The sequence below is a fragment of the Myxine glutinosa genome, chromosome 3, assembly GCF_964187855.1.
Source record: "Myxine glutinosa chromosome 3, kmMyxGlut1.1, whole genome shotgun sequence".
In the NCBI taxonomy this organism is placed as follows: domain Eukaryota; kingdom Metazoa; phylum Chordata; class Myxini; order Myxiniformes; family Myxinidae; genus Myxine; species Myxine glutinosa.
The window spans coordinates 22,166,517-22,187,704 of NC_136263.1; the positions used below are offsets into that span (position 1 = coordinate 22,166,517).

Here is a 21,188-nt window from a genome sequence, read left to right on the forward strand (position 1 = left end):
TGAAGGGAACAGAGAGAGGGTGAGATAGAGCGGCAGAGCAGGATTTTAGGACCCGTGGGCTGATGCCGTCTGGTCCAGTTGCAGAATCAGAGTCGAGGTTTGACAAAAACTCCTCCACCTTGTCAGGAGAGAAGGATACAGAGTCCAGGAGCAGTTGGGTTCGACTGGGAAAGGTGGGAACAGAGAGAGATGGGTTTGGGACTAAGGATTTTGAGGCAAACACAGAGTTGAGGCATTCGGCTTTGTCACATGCGATGTCAACTGTGTGGCCATTTGAGGTAAGGGAGGGGATGGAGGGGGAACAAACACCAGAAACGGATTTGACCAGACGCCACCAGGATTTGGAGGAAGGAGACAGGTTTGAGAGTTCATTCTTGAGTGAGGAGAGATAGTGCTTCCTGGCACTCCTGAGGGTAGACACACACTTGTTCCGAGCTTGGTGGAAGGAACTGAGATTGCCTTCAGTTGGATTAGCCTTCCAAGAGGCAAAGGCAAGTTGTTTCAGTGCAACTGCCTCACCACAAGATTCAGTGTACCATGGACGGGAGGAAGGGTAAGACAACTGAAGGCGAGATGGGATAAATCTGTGCATGAGAGAGATCAGTTTGCTTTGGAAGAATTCCCAGGAAGAATTGATGTCAGAGGCAGTGGAGATGGGAGACCAATCCAGACGATTGATGGCTGCTTGAAGACCGTCCCAGTCGGCCTGAGTGAAATGCCAGACTCGTCGACGCTGAGGAGGCTCTCTGAGAGATGTTCAAATGATGTTCTAATCATTTGCACCTGAGCTGGTGCACCTGATTCTAATTTTAGGTATTTGAAGTAGTGATAAATGTAGGGGTGTACTTACTTTTTCCACATGCGAAATTTGCATTTATGTTTATAAAAATTATACAATGGACTACAAAATGTAAATGTCTTATGATATTTGTTGTATTATATCACCTTTATCTATCAATATTGTTGAAATGAAGATCAAATAGCTGTATGTTGAAATATGTTGAAAAAGTCAAAACTTTACATGGAGTGTACTTACTTTTTCACGTGACTGTGTGTGTATATATATATATATACATACACATTTTCTTCTGCGCCATCCCTACATAGAGAGTACTAGCGTACTCTCTGATATATGTATGTGTGTGTATATATATATATATACATATATATATATATATAGATATATGTATTAGGGTGGTGCTCAAAATAATTTTTTAAAAATATTTACTGGGACATGGCTTTATGTTGTTCCTTTTGTTCCAAAATGAAAAGACACCAAATATGAAAGCAATCTGATTTTATTTAGGGGTGCCACATCAGCCTTCAAACTAAAGGTGTCTACAAAACTTTTCTATATATGGATTGAAAGCAAAACCAGAAGTTTGTTTTATGAAAATCCACCCTCCACTCACTTTCTTTGTATTCCAGCAAACAAGTTACAATAGCTGCACAAATAGCACTATATTGCTATGAAAACTCAAATTCAATGATAACAATCCAAATGTTCAGTTCATAAAATGAAGAGACACCATATCACATAATATTAAAAAACCCAAATATAATGAGAAATGTAACTCCTATTTCTGGGCCTGTTTCACCACTGTTGCCTTCTTGGCATCGGGGTACATCTTCCTGTGAGCAGCAACAACTTGGAGCAGAGCTTGCTTTTGCTCTTCATCCTTTGTAAGGAGCTTATTGTAGTCTTGTATCAATGCGACACCCCTTTCTGCCCTGTCGTTCACCACGACTAAGCCACTGGCGGCTTTCTTTGCTTCCTGAAAGCTGGTTTCTTGCTCCCATGAACCAGGATCCTTATCCATCCAATCAGTTGGGGTCCCTAGGATGCTGAAGAAATGCTTGGTGTGTTTTGTTATGAGGCCAGCGATTGACAGGGCGGTTCCTTGTTTGATAGCTGGTCTCTTTGGAGAGGGGTTTTCACCGTCATTTTTCAATGCTTCAATCATATTGATCTTGCTTTCTTTGTCAATTCTGGTGTCAAAGAATGCAAATGCCACTAGTACTGGGCTCATGGACCACGTGTGGCGGCCAAGTGCCTTCAAGGCTGCCTGAGCCATCTTCTGATTGATTTGTTCAAACTTTTCCAACTTCTTGAAGAGGTTAATGTCATTCAGGGGAGCCTCAATAGCTTGTGGAGCCCAAAACCAAGCCTGTACATACACAAGGCAGACAAAAATGTTGAAGGCTCGGAGTTCTCTCGCCTCTCGAAGTGTCAAGTGGAACTCTGACCGAAACATGAACACCTGTAGTGAATATAGTGCTTTTGCCATCCATCTGGCTCTGTGCATTGCTCCTGGAGCCATGATCCGGATTCCACGAGGTGGGATTCCTCCCATGTAGATGACAGTCAGTTCTAGGAGTTCACGATAATCATCTCGTGGCTGCTGATCTTTCAAACACACAAGAACGTTTTTGCTTCCAACACAGTGTCTACAGATCCCATTGAAGCCTTCCTCTCTGAGAATTGATCGTGAAGAAACTTCCTGTCCTCGGGGTTGGTGATTATGGCCTCTGAATCTGCATGCCTAAGATCAAACGTCTTCTCCAAGGAGGCCTTGAAGGATGCTTCCTTTTTCTCTTGGGTCGCACCACCCTGCTTTGCACCTTTTTGGAGGCTCCTCCATTCTTCATATAGCCTCTCCAAACGATGGATGCAGTGCTGCTTCGTCGTTGTAGGTCGGTGAGCTTTTTCCCAGAACTTCACAACCTCTTCAATGGTGAGGGTTGCACTCTCCCGGGCAGTGCGATTCTCCTTCTTCAGGTGATGGAAAAACAGGACAAGAGATTGATGCACAGTCAGGAGCTTGGCACCTTTGATGGCATCTCCAGAAGTGGACCCAATGAGATACACATTATCCTGAGCCCGAGTTGTCAATGAAACACTGGTACTAGCACATGCCATATCTGCAAAATAAGCAAGAATGTGGGTAAAATCCTGTTAATTCTTACTCCACAGGGTCACTCTCTACAAAAGAGCCACAGTCAATAAGTTAGGCCTACATATTACACACTAAAAAAGCGTACCCCTGACCCCGGGAACCTGTACAAAACATGCATGAAAATTGCCCAGATAGTGATCATAGGAAGTCTCAAAACTGTATGTATAATATATTGTATATATATAATGTATAATGTGTATTTATGTATATTTATTATTTAATGTATATTTACTATATATTTATTTTTAATATTATATTTAATGTATATATATAATTATGTATTTATTTTGTGTATATACAGCCCAAAAAATGGGAATTCCTATTTTTGCATGGGGGAAAATTCATCACTGATGTGGCACCCCTAAATATTATTGGATTCCATTCAAATTTGGGGTGGTTTCCTTTGACACCATAAGGAACAAAAATAGACCATGTCCCGGAGAAAATCTGCATTTTGCTTTTTTGAAGCCCACCCTAATATGTATGTATATATATATATATATATATATATATATATATATATATATATATATATATATATATATGTATAATCGGGAGATTAAATCAGACGCGGACGTAGCTTCAGGACGTCGATCTTTAATTGTCGACAAGCTTTCGACCAACAAAGGTCTTCTTCTTAGTCGTCCCCAAGTTCAACGGAAGACTAAGAACTTGGGGACGACTAAGAAGAAGACCTTTGTTGGTCGAAAGCTTGTCGACAATTAAAGATCGACGTCCTGAAGCTATGTCCGTGTCTGATTTAATCTCCCGATTATTTATTTAATGCAAATGAGATGCCCTGCTCGTACTGTGGAGTTTCTACTATTTCTCACAGTTATATATATATATATATATATATATATATATATATGTATATATATATATATATATGTGTGTGTGTAAAATAATATTGTGCATACACACAGGGAGGTGTATAATTTGAGACTTAGGAGGGCTTTGTTCCACCTTCTGAAACACGCATGTGAAGATAACGACACACACACATACATATACACACACACTCTTCACCAAGTTTCGTGCAAATCCGTCCACAACCTTTTGAGATATCCTGCTATGTATAGTTTTTGGCCCAATGAAAATCCCAATGGTGAAGAATCACTTAAAAGATTCAACTAGCGTACTCTCTTACACATAAGTAAATTACACACACACACACACACACACACACACACACACACACACACACACACACACACACACACACACACACACACACACACACACACGACAATACCGTCTCCCATCTCTTCGAAAGAAGGTGAGGCCAAAGGCCAATTAATGAGTTGCAATCTTGCATTGCAACACAATCTCGATGCAAGTCTAAAAACTTCCTTCCATTTTTCTTAAACAAAGATGAGGCTCAAGGAAGATCTAGAACACAGAAAAGAGCAAAACAGAAAGAACAGATCAGCGATATAACATAGAGGAAAGTGGGGGAAACACAACCAACAGCAGAACAGAGGGACACTTGGAATAAGAATGAGAGAAAGGAAAGGGAGAGGAAGATACAGGGGGTGAATAAGCTGGATACAAGTTCAAACACAGCGAGATAAAGGGAAAACCGAGGATGAAACACATGGAACAAAAAACAAAAATAAAGGTGAGGGAGAGGGGGGATACAACAATGTGGAAGGGAAGGTGTGTGCTTGCGGAGGGTTTTTGAGGCACAGCTGATGTTGAACTGTCATTAAGGCCACCTGGGGTGTATTATTAAAGCTGGTGTGTATCTGTGTGTGAGGGAGAGAAGAGATACAATAACAATGATAAAAATATCATGAGTATGGATGGGGGATGACCTGAGGTGGTGGCAAATAGCCATATTGAAGCTCTGGAGGGAAGGAGGGCATTAAACAGAATGAGGACATGGGTTCCGCAGGTGGGGAAAAAGAAGAATGAATGAGTGGAGGTGCAACAAATGAATTTTTTTTTTTAATGGCATTTGTAGCAGTATACTGGGTAGTGTAATTTATGATGTTAAATGTTGTATCGTAAACAGTAAATACCACATGGCTTGGGTCTCAGTAGATCATGGAAAAGATATTCAGTGGATACATTCACTCAAATCAAACAAATTGCCAAAGAAATAAAACACAACATATCCAAATAATGCATAAGGGCCTACACAAACAGGAAGGCTATTCAGCCCCAAGTTTGATATTATCGGAACAGATAGTTAAACTGAATAAAGCGGAAAGAAGAGAGACGATAAATACACAACTCAACTAGAACGGCACTCGCTAGAGCGTATAGGTACACCAGGCTTCACAGTTTACGTTTTATATCCCACTGATAGGCCGGATCTGGATCCACACCTGAACCAAAATCTAATCGGCTTTTTCTTGTCACCGACCCAACTAATCCACCAAGTTTCGTCCAAATCTGTCCATAACATTTCGAGATATCCTGCTATATGTCCTTTTTGGCCCCGTCTCTCAATGGTGGCGAAGCACTTGTAAAAATTCCAGTAACTGGATCCGCATTCGGATCTTCACCAAAATTGAATCAATTCTTCCTCGTCACACACTCAACCTGTCCACCAAGTTTCGTCCGAATCAGTGAAAAACTTTTTGAGATATCATGTTCACAGACTGGACTAGCTGCTATAACTCATCTTATAAGGTGCTTGCCTTGACGGGATTATCATGTACCTCAATGCACCTACAGGTGAGGCCAAAGCTGAACCACTATCACTTATGTGACGACGAGTTACGATGTTTCTCTCAAAATCATTATGTGGATGATGAGGACTTCTCTTGGGAAGTCAAAAGTTCATTTTTAACTCAACTGGACTACCGTCCAGTTGAGTTCATCACATACTGAACCCGTCGTCGTCTGTTGTCTGTCGTCCGTTAACTTTTCGACGTTAACACTCCAGCGTCCACAAATATCAACCGATTCTGATCAAACTTGACATGCAGCATCCTTACCCCAAGGACCAGGTTGCTATTACATTTCGGCCTGATCCGTTGAACAATGGCGGACTTAGGCGACCATTTTATTTTTGGTCATGAAAACGACGTTAACACTCTAGCGTCCACAAATATTAAAAGATTTTGATCAAACTTAGAATGTTTAACCCTTACCCGACAAGGTATGTTGCTATTGCATTCCAACCCGATCCGTCACAAAATGGCCACCATAGGCCGCCATGTTGTTTTCAGCTCCGCAACGACGTTAAGACTTTTACGTCCACAAATATTTATGGATTTTGATCAAACTTGGTGTGTGAGACTCTTACCACACAGGGTAGGTTGCTATCGCATGTCAACCCGATCTGTCACAAAATGGCCGCCATAGGCCGGCATATTTTTTCAGCTCTGAAATGATGTTAACAATCTAGCGTCCACATATATTGACGAATTTTCATCAAACTTGTTATGTGAGACCCGACCTACTTTAAAGTTGTCCAGTCAGTTCAGTTGAGTTCTGCTTCCCTGGAAGCTCTAGTTCCTAGACATCACCTTTCAGACAGTTCATCTCCATCATAGGCCTGAATACCTATTATCTATCTATAATTCCAGTAATCTCTGTGTGTATGTGTGTGTGTCTGTGTGTGTGTGTGTGTGTGTGTGTGTTTGTCTGTGACCGCTGTTTCTCGACAACCACGGGTCCGATATACTTGAAACTTGCCAGGTATATTGCTGGGGACCCGAGGATGTGCCTTTTCAAGGTTTGAAATTAATCGGATCTATCTATAATTCCAGTAATCTCTGTGTGTATGTGTGTGTGTCTGTGTGTGGGTGTGTGTGTTTGTCTGTGACCGCTGTTTCTCGACAACCACGGGTCCGATATACTTGAAACTTGCCAGGTATATTGCTGGGGACCCGAGGATGTGCCTTTTCAAGGTTTGAAATTAATCGGACAAGTGGTTCCCAAGGTATGGTCACCGTACTCGCAAGCCGTTCGCTTTGGCTTTGCGAATGGACCAAACCATTTCATGTAAATAGAGGGGGGGGGGGGGGGGTTCTACCGTACTCGCAAGCCGTTCGCTTTGGCTTTGCGAATGGACCAAACCATTTCATGTAAATAGAGGGGGGGGGTTCTGTGGTCGTTACTGCCACGTGGTTTCAAAGTTTTTTTTTGTTGTTGTTGTTTGCACGCATGTTTTTTTGCACCCACGTACGGGCACGCCCTAGTTCAAACAATTACAACTCTCTGAACGCTTAGAGAAATCTCATACCACTCGATGTAACCATGAACCGCTATCAAAAAGGATCAACAATGTGTAATGGATTTGTATATGTATTAATATCATTTTTAGACAGTAGTCTGATGGATTTATCTGCAAGAAAGAACAAATAATCAAAGGATTTCATATAAGGCCTGTTACAAATATGCCCTCAAAGCTGGACACCTTATGTGGACTACGAAGGAAAGAAGCTTGGGTTCATGCAGACGTTTATGGCTTGATCGGCCTCGGGTGATTAAACAGATCACCAACACTTTGCCATGCAGACAAGATTTAAACAGAGGGATGAACGATGGGTAGACCACCTTGGAGAAGCTGGAGGCCACAACTCAAACATTTCCACAATCAGGACAACAAAAGTTATTCTTACTAATGAGAACTCAGTAATCTGAATGTAGAACTCGAAAGAGAGAGCAGAACCGTATTTTCAGCATGGTTGGACAGCCATGTTTGTTATTGGTATGAGAGGGCATTCATTTATTGTGCACATTTTATTTGTACAGGTGTGTATTCAACATCCCTTAGAAAGTTTTGTAAATGGATCATTGACTGTCTATTTATTGATGTTTCCTGAAATCGACAAATCTACAAACATATTTTGAAGTGTTTGTGTGTTTGTTTGTTATTCTTTCATGGCCTAAATGTAGCACGCGGAGGCTCGAAATTTTGGGTGTAGGTACTTCAAAATCTGGACAAGGGTTTACGGTACCACAGGTTGGCTTTGATGTCCGTTTCGAGGCCACCACAGACCGCTATTAGGTGCGTATTGCGATGTGGGCCAGGCAGTGCTGCCACCGGCCCACAGGTAAAAGGTAACCACCATGAGGCTACTAACTCCATTGCTTTTCAATGTCCAACACGTCTCAAAACCACCGCCGGGAAAAGCTCTTTCATAGTTTTGTGATGCCCCTTTTTTTCACCTTCAGCCATTTTATTACAAACATTTTTGTATACCCACAAAGTTGGGCATATATATATATATATATATATATATATATATATATATATATATATATATATATACAGTATATATATATATATATATATATATATATATATATATATATATATATATATATATATATATATATATATATATATATATATATATATATATATATATATATATATGCGACATGCACATTGCACATGTCAGTGCTGACATAACAGATAAATATGTAAACATAAATAATATATGAATATAAATATAAATGAATCTATAATATATGAATATACAATATAATTATAATATGATAAATGTTTATCTGTTATTTGAACACTGATGTGCATGTTGTTTTTTTATTATTATTATTTTTGTATACAGAGTCGAGGCTCATGGAGAAGCTAGAAAGTGATATCTGGTCAACTTTGTAGGTAGACAAAGGTCATACCTTTTACGGTTTGCCAGCTTACCTTTCTATATATATACTAGCAGGGGCTACACAGCAGCACTGCCCATAGAGCAGGAGGCAATGGCATCATGGTGGTTACTTTTGCCTATGGGCCGACAGCAGCACTGCCTGACCCCACATCTCGATATACACGTTATAGCGACCTTTGTTGGCCTCAAAACGGACGTCAAGGCCAACGTGTGGTCGCTTAAACCCTTGTCCAGATTCTGAAGTACTTACACCCAAAATTTGGGGCCCCAGGTGCTACGTTTCGACCATTAAAGAATAACGTACAAACGAACAAACACACAAACATTAGAAAATATTTACAAGATATACAGTACTGTACAAGGTGTCCCAAAAAGACCCGGACAACTTTGGTTGTTAATATATTGAGAAACACAAATGATACGATACCCTTTGGTTTATATGATACAGAAACTCAAAGTGTTGTGCACTCCATCAATAAACTTCAATGCGAGCTTCGTTTGTCATACTCAGGTCATCAAGGTGGTACACGAGTTATTGCCATGTGGAGCTCAGCATGTTTGCGTTCACCTGTGCGCATACAGCTGTGATCCGAGAACGAAGATCCTGCAGGTTTGCCACCTTGGTGTTGTAGACAACATCTTTGACAAACCCCCAGAGAAATAAAATCAAGGGGGGTTATGTCTGGTGATCGTGGGGGCCAGACAGTTGGTCTGTCTCAGCCAATCCAACGACCTGGAAAATTTTCATTCAGGAGATGTCAAATGACTAAAGCCCATTGAGGGGGAGCGCCGGCCTGTTGAAAAATTATATTGGGTTGTTGGTCTCCTTTCTGTGGGAAGGCGAATCCTTCCAACATGTTCATGTAAATTGTTGAGCTCACTGTATTCTCTGCAAAGAAAAATGGACCCACCAAGCAGTCGTGGAGAAGGCCACACCACACATTGACCTTTGGACTTTCGCGTATGTGTTCAATGACCACGTGGGGGTTTCAGTTTTCCAGATCCTCATATTGTGCCGGTAAACCTTCCCTGATACACAAAATCAAGCTTTGTGAACACGACCCTTGTCAGGAAATCTTCGTCATCCTCCATGCGACTGAGTATTTCCAAGGCAAATGCCTTGTGTTTGGGTCCATCATTTGGTTTGAGTTCCTGCAGAATCTGCACCTTATAGACATAAAGCTTCAGTGTTTTATGCAAAATCCTGTGTACAGTAGTGGTTGGTAGTCCCAGTTCTCTGGATGCGCTTCAGATTGATATTCTGGGACTTTGTTGAAATGATTCACACACTCGTTCGACGTCTGCTGCACTTTGTTTGGTCGACCGATACTTTTCTGTTTCTGAGAACTTCCAGTCTCCTTAAACCCTTTGTACCATTCTCTGATATTAATCTGCAATGGCGGATTCCTTCCATACCTTGTACAGAAATTACGCTGAACTTGTGTGTCAGATCTCGTCCCTATGGACCTTTCGACGCACTGAGCTTTCTCTCACCATTTCTTTTTACATCAAATCACCAGACCTGAAAAAAAAGAAAACTTTTGAGTTTCTGTATCATAAAAGACAAAGGGTGTATCATTTGTGATACTAAATATATTAACCCTTTGAGTACGGGATTTTTTTTTGATAAAAATACCCCCGGCACGGGAATAATTTGGCATTACGGGAATGCAACCACGTACTGACGATCTATTTATAGGTATAGTCGATGACGTGTAGTAACGCCATCCATACACAAAACTTTTTCGTGGGTTGCGGCACTGGACGTCATCCGTACTCAAAGGGTTAACAAGTTGTCCAGGTCTTTTTGGAACACCGTGTGTGTGTGTGTGTGTGTGTGTGTGTGTGTGTGTGTGTGTGTGTGTGTGTGTGTGTGTGTATATATATACAGACTTGGCATTTAATATGGAATATTTTTTTTGTGGGGGTGAACTTACTTTTCAAGATGTCTTAGAACCAAAAATTCATTGGAATTATGTTGAAATTATTGTAGATTTTGTTAATGTGACCTTTAAAAGAAACAAAAACCACATTTGACATTTCGAAACAAATAAATTGATCCTTGAAAGTGATGTAAACTGATATCGAACTAAATTCATGGACAGTACTGTGTTAAACCTCTGTGCGTTTTCCAGATGTATCTCTTTATTTTGCACATTAGCCAAATTTTTTTTTAACAAAAACAAAAGTTAAATTACGACTGGGATTACGGACAGTAAAGTTACAGTTCAGTACTTCGTGTAACCCCCACGAGCATTCAGGAGAGCACGTACACGTTGAGGCATGCTGTTCACGAGATTTGCCAAGGTTTGGACAGGAATCGCTTGCCATGCAGTGACAATAGCCTGCTGCAATTCACGCACAGAGGTCGGCTGCTGGTCCAATTGGTCGATTTGACGCGTTAATTCTGCCCACAAGTTCCCTATCGGATTCATATCCGGGGACATGGCAGGCCACTCCATATGCTCTACACCACGGTCAGCAAGAAAGTGTTGGATCATGCGAGCACGATGAGGCCGTGCATTGTCATCTTGGAAGACAAAGTTTCCTCGAAAGGCTGCATGAGCAAATGGAAGCAATGTTTCTTCCAGAATGGCCCTGTACTTGAACTGGTTCAGGTTTCCATTCAGAAAAACCAGGTCAGTTTTGCCCCCTGCATGAAAAGCAGCCCAAACGGTCACCCCACCCCCTCCAGCTTGGACTCTTGGCACGATACAATCTTTGTTGTAGGCTTCATGCACTTGTCTGCGCACTCGGACGCGGCCATCTTGACGATAGACCAGAAATCTAGACTCGTCACTGAAGATCACGTGATTCCAGTGTCCTGGCTGCCATTGACGGTGCTCTCTGGCCCACTGCAATCGGCGCTGGCGGTGTTGTCTGGTCAGACGTGGCTTTCTCAGGGGACGCCTGGCACGATAGCCTGCTTGAACCAGTCGTTGGTTGACTAGCCTTCTGGATACAGGCACATTTGTCAGTTGCTGCCACTCAGCCCTAAGCCGATTAGCTGACTTGGTACGGCCATTGCGGACTAACCGGTGCAGCTGGCGATCATCTCTCCTTGTGGTTCTGCGGGGACGTCCTGGCCTCGGTATTGGAGTAGGGACACCCCTCTGAGCATTTCGTTTCAGGATCTTTGACACCTGACCTTGAGCGATGCCATACTGCCGAGCAATAGCACGCTGTTTCATGCCGGAATTTCGTAAAGCCACCACACCATGACAAACAGCATTGTCGAGTTGACGGACCATCTCCAGAGGAAGCGGCAATAACTTTTGGAGACGTGCAGCAGTTGTTTTCCACTAATACAGAACGCAACAACCCTTATATACCCGATTGTGAAGCCAATCATCAAATGCACCTGTCCGTACATTTTGCCAAGCCACCTGTGATATAATCCTGTTGTTGACTTCTTGCTGCGACAGACAATCAGTGACATGGTTCTTTGAACAAATAAATAACCAAAGTGTAAAATAAACACCAGATTGATATACTGAGTTAAGAAAGTAAACCCAAGGCAAGAAAAAAAAAATATTCCATATTAAATGCCAAGTCTGTATATATCTATATATATATATATATATATATATATATATATAAATAATTCTATATATATACACAGACTTGGCATTTAATATGGAAATATTTTTTTTGTGGGGGTGAACTTACTTTTCAAGATGACTTAGAACCAAAAGTTCATTGGAATTATGTTGAAATTATTCGAGATTTTGCTAATGTGACCTTTAAAAAACAAAAACCACATTTGACTTTTCGAAGCATATAAATTGATCCTTGAAAGTGATGGAAACTGATATCGAACTCAATTCACGGACAGTACTGTGTTAACCTTCTGTGCGTTTTCCAGAAGTATCTCTTTATTTTGCACATTAGCCATTTTTTTTATTTTTATTTTTATTTTTAACAAAAACAAAAGTTAAATTACGACTGGGATTACGGACAGTAAAATTACAGTTCAGTACTTCGTGTAACCCCCACGAGCATTCAGGAGAGCACGTACACATTGAGGCATGCTGTTCACGAGATTTGCCAAGGTTTGGACAGGAATTGCTTGCCATGCAGTTACAATAGCCTGCTGCAATTCATGCACAGAGGCAGGCTGCTGGTCCAAGTTGTCGATTTGATGCGTTAATTCTGCCCACAAGTTCTCTATCGGATTCATATCCGGGGACATGGCAGGCCACTCCATATGCTCTACACCACGGTCAGCAAGAAAATGTTGGATCATGCGAGCACGATGAGGCCGTGCATTGTCATCTTGGAAGACAAAGTTTCCTCGAAAGGCTGCACGAACAAATGGAAGCAATGTTTCTTCCAGAATGGCCCTGTGCTTGAACTGGTTCAGGTTTCCATTCAGAACAACCAGGTCAGTTTTGCCCCCTGCATGAAAAGCAGCCCAAACGGTCACCCCACCACCTACAGCTTGGAATCTTGGCACTATACAATCTTCGTTGTAGGCTTCATGCACTTGTCTGCGCACTCGGACGCAGCCATATTGACGATAGACCAGAAATCTAGACTTGTCACTGAAGATCATGTGATCCCAGTGTCCTGGCTTCCATTGACGGTGCTCTCTGGCCCACTGCAATCAGCGCTGGCGGTGTTGTCTGGTCAGATGTGGCTTTCTCAGGGGACGCCTGGCACGATAGCCTGCTTGAACCAGTCGTTGGTTGACTAGCCTTCTGGATACAGGCACATTTGTCAGTTGGTGCCACTCATCCCTAAGCCGATTAGCTGACTTGGTACGGCCATTGCGGACTAACCGGTGCAGCTGGCGATCATCCCTCCTTGTGGTTCTGCGGGGACGTCCTGACCTCGGTATTGGAGTAGGGACACCCCTCTGAGCATTTCGTTTCAGGATCTTTGACACCTGACCTTGAGTGATGCCATGCCATACTGCCAAGCAATAGCACGCTGTTTCATGCCGGAATTTCGTAAAGCCACCACTCCATGACAAACAGCATTGTCGAGTTGACGGACCATCTCCAGAGAAAGCGGCAATAACTTTTGTAGACGTGCAGCGGTTGTTTTCCACTAATACAGAACGCAACAACCCTTATATACCCGATTGTGAAGCCAATCGTCAAATGTACCTGTCCGTACATTTTGTCACACCACCTGTGATATAATCCTGTTATTGACTTCTTGCTGCGACAGACAATCAGTGCCATGGTTCTTTTAACAAAGAAATCACCGAAGCGTAAAAGAAACTCACCAGATTGATATACCGAGTTCAGAAAGTAAACCCAAGTCAAGAAAAAAAGAAATATTCCATATTAAATGCCAAGTCTGTGTATATATATCTCTCTCTCTATATGTATATATATATATATATACATACATACATACATTATATAGAAGATTGTTGGATTGTTTGTTTGCTTGTTCATTTATGCACTTGGACGCTGCAGGAACCAGTGCAACCACACTCTGCATGGCCTCTTCTTTCATCCAGAGGAAGGTCGAGGGCTGAGTTTGGATTAAAAAAATAAAAAATAAAGATTTTTTTTTTTTTAAATCAGATAATTGGCCTTCAAGCCTCGATCGGGTCTTGGGAGTGATCAAGTAATACGTTTGTGAAGATCATATGTTGAGGTTGTATGTCGTGATTTGTTGTCAACATCACAAAGTTAATTACCATAGTGTCGACACGTGCACCTGTTGTTAAAAAGATTGCTTTACACAGGTTTATTACAACACCTCTGTGTTCAGGCCTTAAGTGAGTATGTTCTTATACACTGCCTGAGTCATCTTATACACTACCATTTCCCATGATCGATTAAGTGATATGTTTTGTGATGATCGTTTATTGAGGTTGTAGTGATTTGTTGTACTGTACTGTATATAAAAAAAAAGTTAAAGGGGAAAGCGGTCCACGCGCATTTTGCAACACCCAAGATTGGTAATTCATGTGAAACCACAGGGCCAACATTCTCCAATTTGTCATGCAGGAAATATTTAAATATATATTTCATTGAATTTCACAAGCCAACGCCAGGAACTTCAGCTAATACACAATTATACATGCATACATACATACATACATACATACATACATACATACATAAATATATATAGCTCTTTCCAACCACTGACTGACAGATATCAATCTTCGGTACCTTCCGGGTGTTGTAGAAAGCTGAACTGAAGTCAGTACACCGGGGAAAAAAAATCACAGAACCGTTGGTAAGCATCCACATATGAAAATTTACGTAAAAAGGCTAAAAAAACCCTCAATCAATATCGAGCATTTGAAAATTGTAATTTTTTACAACTGTAAACTGTGAAATAAAAACCTCAAATGAAAATTTACGTAAAAACCGTAAACACATCCATAAACTAGAATGGCACTCAGTGGATAACCATACCTCTGCCAGGTGAACAGTTTACGTTTTGTGTCGCAGAGTAGACCAGAAAATCACAATACAGAATCACATTTAATCAAAATCATCCGTCCACAACTTTTTGAGATATCCTGCTTTGTATTGTTTTTGGCCCTATCTCCCAATGGTGAAGAATCACTTAAAAATTTATATGAGCCGGATCCGGATCCGGATCTTCAACAAAATTGAATCGATTCCTCCTTGTCACACACACAACCTCTCCACCAAGTTTCGTCCAAATCTGTAAACAACTTTTCGAGATATCCTGATATATGTATCGTTTTTGGCCCCATCTCCCAATGGCGAAGAATCACTTAAAAATTATACTAGTCGGATCCGAATCCGGATCTTCACCAAAATCTAATCATTTGGTCCTTGTCACATACGTACTCTCTGTCAAATTTCGTCCGAATCCGTCCACAACTTTTTGAGATATCATGTTCACAAACAAACAGACAGACAGACAGGGATGAAAACATAACCTCCATCCTCCTTTGGTGGCGGAGGTAATAAGTAAATAAATAAACCTAAATTGATATCCAGCAGTAGGTCGGTGATGCTTGCCTATGATCATAAAACTTCTATTTATTATGTACCTACGTACGAACCACACTTTGTTATTGCTTGAGACGTATATGCTTCAATGTATATTATTGTTATAGTGTATATGCTTACAATACAGTTTAAAGTGCCTTCAGAAAGTATTTACACCCCTTGATTTTTCTTTCACATTTTGTTATGTTACAGCATGAATTTAAAATGGTTTAAAATGAGATATTTTTTTTCACTGATCTACACATTAATGTCAACGTGGATTTTAATTTTTTTAGAATTTTTTGCAAAATAATAAAAAATGAAATACAGAAATATCTAATTACCTTCGCAAAAGCGGAAGGTTATGTTTTGATCGCTGTGTATTTATTTGTATGTCTGTGTGTGTGTGTGTGTGTATGTTATTCGCATAACTCAAAAAGTATTCAACCGAATTGCATGAAATTTGGTGGGATGATTGGTTATTATACGGGACACATTTGATTCGATTTTGGGAGCAATCGGGTCAAAGGTCAAGGTCACGAAAAGGTCAAAACTGTTCACTGTTCTATTCCCTACACTCCCATGCCAAGTACAGAACAGTAGCTGCGGCGAAGGTATGCGCTCTACCGAGTGCCCGTTCTAGTTTATATAAGTATTCAACCCCTCAACTATGACACTCCAAATGGAGCTCAGGTGCATCAAATTTCCTTTGATCATCCTTCAGATATCTCTACAACTTGATTGGAGTCCACCTGTGGCCAATTCAATTGATGGGACATGATTTTGAATCAAACACACCTTTCTATATAATGTCCCATAGTGGACAGTGCACGTCAGAGCAGAAACTCTACCATGAAGTCCAAGGAACTGTCCCTAGAACTCCGAGATAGAATTGTGAGAACGCATAGATCTGGGGAAGGGTATAAAACAATTTCTAGAGTGTTGAAAGTTCCCAAGAGCACGGTGAGTTCAATCATTAGGAAATGGAAAGAATATGGAACTACCCTGACTCTTCCTAGGTGGGCCTGGTGTTGGGCTAGCGGCTAGGGTGCCAGCTTAGGATACCTAGGATCCTGGGTTCGAATCCCGGTCGATCGCTGAATTAACGCCAGGGGGGTTGACTCAGCCTGTCATCCTTCCGAGGTCGGCAAATTGAGTACCAGTTCACTGGTAATTCCCTGGTTGTCGTAAAAGGCGACAAAAAGGGTTGGCGGCAGGAAGGGCATCCGGCCGTAAAACATTGCTTCAAAAAGGGGACCAACAAAAACAACAACCACGGTGCCCGAAAAAGGCCAACCCCCGCTTTGCGGGGAAAAATGGCCTCTAAAGGTGTTTTTTTTTTTTTTTACCTGACTCTTCCTAGAGCTGGCCATCTGACCAAACTGAGCAATTGGGCAAGAAGGACCAAAATGAGTGCCAGCCTACGGGGAAGAATGAGCCATTGGAATATCCTGGGTCGGAGTGGTGACCTGTCCAGGATTGTGCTCGTTAGCCAAGGAAAAACTGCCTCGACAACCCTATTCGCCTGAAGACATGAAAGAAGAGGTTCTTCTTCTTCTTCTTCTGTTATGAGATTAACGCCAGGGGGGTTGACTCAGCCTGTCATCCTTCCGAGGTCGGCAAATTGAGTACCAGTTCACTGGTAATTCCCTGGTTGTCGTAAAAGGCGACAAAAAGGGTTGGCGGCAGGAAGGGCATCCGGCCGTAAAACATTGCTTCAAAAAGGGGACCAACAAAAACAACAACCACGGTGCCCGAAAAAGGCCAACCCCCGCTTTGCGGGGAAAAATGGCCTCTAAAGGTGTTTTTTTTTTTTTTTACCTGACTCTTCCTAGAGCTGGCCATCTGACCAAACTGAGCAATTGGGCAAGAAGGACCAAAATGAGTGCCAGCCTACAGGGAAGAATGAGCCATTGGAGTATCCTGGGTCGGAGTGGTGACCTGTCCAGGATTGTGCTCGTTAGCCAAGGAAAAACTGCCTCGACAACCCTATTCGCCTGAAGACATGAAAGAAGAGGTTCTTCTTCTTCTTCTTCTGTTATGAGACAGCCAAGTGGTTCTCAAACAGATAATATTTATGGTATGACCATGCATTTTGTCCCTGTGGGCTAAGATGTATGTGTTTTTCAGTTTTTGTATGACCATGATCAGCCTTGGCCTTAATACCAAAGTGGGTGTGTGTATTAGTTTGACAAGCTTTGTTTGACCATGTACTTTGGTCTGACAATCGAGGTACATTCTTGCTTCACTGTGTTAAATGTTTGTTTTTTCAACCTTTATTTCCTAAGTAAAGCGGCGCCTTTCAACTGAGACGACATGTGAGCCAGAAACGCGTCCGTGGATGGATTCCTACAGTCTGGTATTGCAAAAAAAAAAAAAAAAGAAGCTTGTAAAGCCTATGTCGGCTGAGTTATGTGGCAAACAGCAGTGTAGCAGCTGACACTGCTTTCAGCAGTGGGCGATTCCATATCATTCATAGACTGCAACTATACCGGAAGCTGCATTTTAACATTAATATCTTCTTTCCCAGTAAAAATACAAAAACACGTAAAAGGTGTAATGGACAATTAAACAGGGTGGATGCATGGCAGGCACCCTCTGTTGGTCAGGACCCTTCTAGCAAGTGCTGCTGTGGCACATGGGTTCACAGTCACCATTTCAGTAAAGATGTACTATTGCATGTATATATATATATATAATGTATATATATTTTACCTGTAAACCTTTAACTCATGCAGAAGTTGTTTGAGCTGCAGCAGGTGTTCAGGTACAAGTTTAAGTGCTGCTTGCTGTCCACGATAGCGGCCCCGAAACACAAGACCAAAAGCACCACGACCCAACTCCCGTTCCAGACTAACTTCTGGGCCAAGCCAGCCATGGCCCACACTGTAAGTCACGTTAATAAGTAAACTCTGTTAGTGCTCTTAATAATAAGTAAATTTCTGTTACCTGCAGTGTAAGTCACAAAATCCATGTTTCAGGAATAAAATGCAGTTACCACCCTTACACAAACGTATTCTACGATCTGATTACCGATCTTTTTTTTTAATCATTCTGAGCATTTGTCCTGCTATTTTGACAGATGCATTGGGAGCTTTGTAGTTGATACTCTTATGATAAAACAATAAACTAAGCAAACTAGTGGAGTGATTCTGAGATATACAACAATGCAATTGGGATTTATAAAAAAGAAGCAAGAAAGGGGTCTTTGGCCAGGCCATTTCAACTGGGAAGCTTGAGAGAAGTTTCGAGAAGCTCGAGGGGCACGGAGGCAAAATTTCATCGAAAGTCTGGAGATGGTGAGAGTTTAGCAGACTTTTGAAAGTAAAAAAATGTTAGAAAATGTTAGAGAGAATAAGACAAAGAGTTGGGGAGTGGGGGAGTTGAAGAGCTAGTCTGTCGTCAGTGCTGTAAGCCTGACACATCATAACATAACAACCTTGTCTCATCCCAGCCACGCCAAGAGATGTTAATCGTGATTTTTATCTCTGTTACATGTGCATTGTTGCCAACTCTCAGGCAGGAACATGCAGCAACAAAAACCTGGCAACTAGCCACCTGGACATAGATAGCTGGTCATATGGTTTACTAGTACTCAGGCACATAAACCTTGGATTAGCACTCTGTTTGCTCACCATGAGCTCCCTGGTTGCAGCACTCATTAACATCCTTACGCTACAAGCATTCAGCTCTATAAACGTGTTCTTCAATCAATATCGGAATTGAACAATTAGCAATCAATTACAAACATCTATCTCTATGCCATGAGCTACTAATCCATACATCTTGTAATAAATTTGTATACAAAAAGGGGTACTCACCTCATATCTCTCTACACTCCACTCTACGCTCTCCTCTCTCTCTCTCCACGTTGAGAGAGGGAGATAATGTCCGGAGGGTGGCTATAGATGGTAGAAATGTCCACAGGGTAGTACCACAAAAGAGACTGCAAGTGGAGACAGACACTCAGAATAAAAAGAGAGAAAAGTAGAAGATCGGAAGATGAAGAGTAGACGAAGATAAGAAGAAAAGAATAGGAGACGAAGAAGCAGAAACGAGAGCAGAGAATGAGAGAACAGAGAGGCAGCAAGAAAAAGAGAATGAGAGAACAGAGAGGCAGCAAGAAAAAGAGAGGGAGAGGGAGAGAGAGAGAGAGAGAGAGGGAGAAAGAGAGAGAGAGAAAGAGAGAGAGAGAGATCCACACACACGAGGAGTGTGGAAGGTGGGAGAAGGGAAGGGGGGAGGGGGAGGCGGAAGTTGGGCCAGTTGAAGAGCTGGAGAAGATAGTCGAGTGATGTGTTAGAACAAGTCACCATGACATCACTGGCTTTCTTGCTCGAATCCTAAAACACCTGGCCAAGCCGTCGTGCCTGCCTGCTTGTCATTTTGTCTTCACGTCTCTGCAGTTATCTTCTCGGAAGGAACGTTTTACCCTTCGTCTTTGTGTAGATTGTGACCGAACGAGCAATCCATTCAAGTTCACAAATTGATACGCATGAGTTACATACACATTGCATGCAGAGTGTGCAGACGAGAGACGACACCGATTATGGAAGGAAAAAAATGTCCGAACAATAGCAAAGGATTCACAATGGGTAGTGTATGTGTGTCGACTATGATACTGTAGTGGAGTTTTCTAAGTATTCTAATTACCTTCCCATTCATTTTCTTGGTGATGTTTCTGTTTTGTCAGCTGAAGCATTTGGAGTTTGACTTCCATTAATGTTTCGGTGTTTCCAACCCGTTGGTTTGGTTTACATTAGTCTTGTCAGTCACCTTGCCGACAAGGGTTACCGAGTATTTCTGGGACAGATTGTCGATGTAAGCTTTATCAAACCCATGTGACCAATGTACATCATTTTTTGAGATGACGTTTTCATGATACTGATGTGCCGAGATCTCCGTCTCTTCCTCTTACATTACATTTCAATTTCTTCATCTCTTGCCACATTTCATTTGCCCTATGATGACGAGGCCTTGCCTCGTGGGTGAGCAAGAGGTCAATGCGCATTTGTCTGAAACTACGTGTAATGTTTGAATCGGTCAATTCAAGAAGGGCCGAACCCAATTGTATTAAAATTTTCAGGAGGGCAAATTTTGTAATTTAAATTATCTACCTCGGGGTTCCATAATGTAACCAGGAGATAGATAATTTGTGCCAGATGATCGATATTTTATACTAGCGGGTCCACCAGCCCTCCAGGTGGGAATGCCCTTCTCGGCCCCTGGTCCACCACAACGGAGCAATAACCCAAATAATACCACCTATGAGAAATCCGAAAAGAATATGAAGATTATTTTTTTGGAAAATGTTATGAAAATATTTTGTCCCCACCCGCACCCCACCACTGGGTATTTCAGGGTATGCCCTGAAATTTTGGTGTCGATTGGCCCATGGGTCTCAGAGTAGTTACTGGACAGACATACATGCGCCTCTCTGTTTTATATATTACAAGCGAGTACACCGCCCTCCGAGTGAGAGTACCCTTCCTGACCCGATGGTCTGCCAAAATGGAGAAGTAACCAAAATAATAACACCTAAGATAAATACAAAAACTTTTTTTTTAAAATCAACATTTTCGAAATTGTTTTTTGAAAAGTATTTTGCCGAGAACCTAAGTAGGGACCCCTGAGTAGACCCTGAAATTTTGATGTCGATCAGTCCAAGGGTCTCCAAGGAGTTACCGGACATATAGACATCACTC

The 21,188-nt window shown here is 41.7% G+C and overlaps 1 protein-coding gene across 1 annotated transcript in view; it reads right to left on the bottom strand.

The window, feature by feature from the left end:
* LOC137423765 (uncharacterized) overlaps nucleotides 1-19,700 on the bottom strand; it is a 36,524-nt gene extending 16,824 nt beyond the window's left edge. The window contains exons 1-2 of the mRNA XM_068111248.2: nucleotides 19,305-19,700; nucleotides 18,199-18,369 (exon numbers count right to left, since the gene is read on the bottom strand). Coding sequence (XP_067967349.1) covers nucleotides 18,199-18,369; nucleotides 19,305-19,309 — 176 coding nt within the window. The 5' untranslated portion in view covers nucleotides 19,310-19,700. The remainder of the gene's footprint in view (nucleotides 1-18,198; nucleotides 18,370-19,304) is intronic.
* Between the last annotated feature and the right edge of the window lie 1,488 nt (nucleotides 19,701-21,188).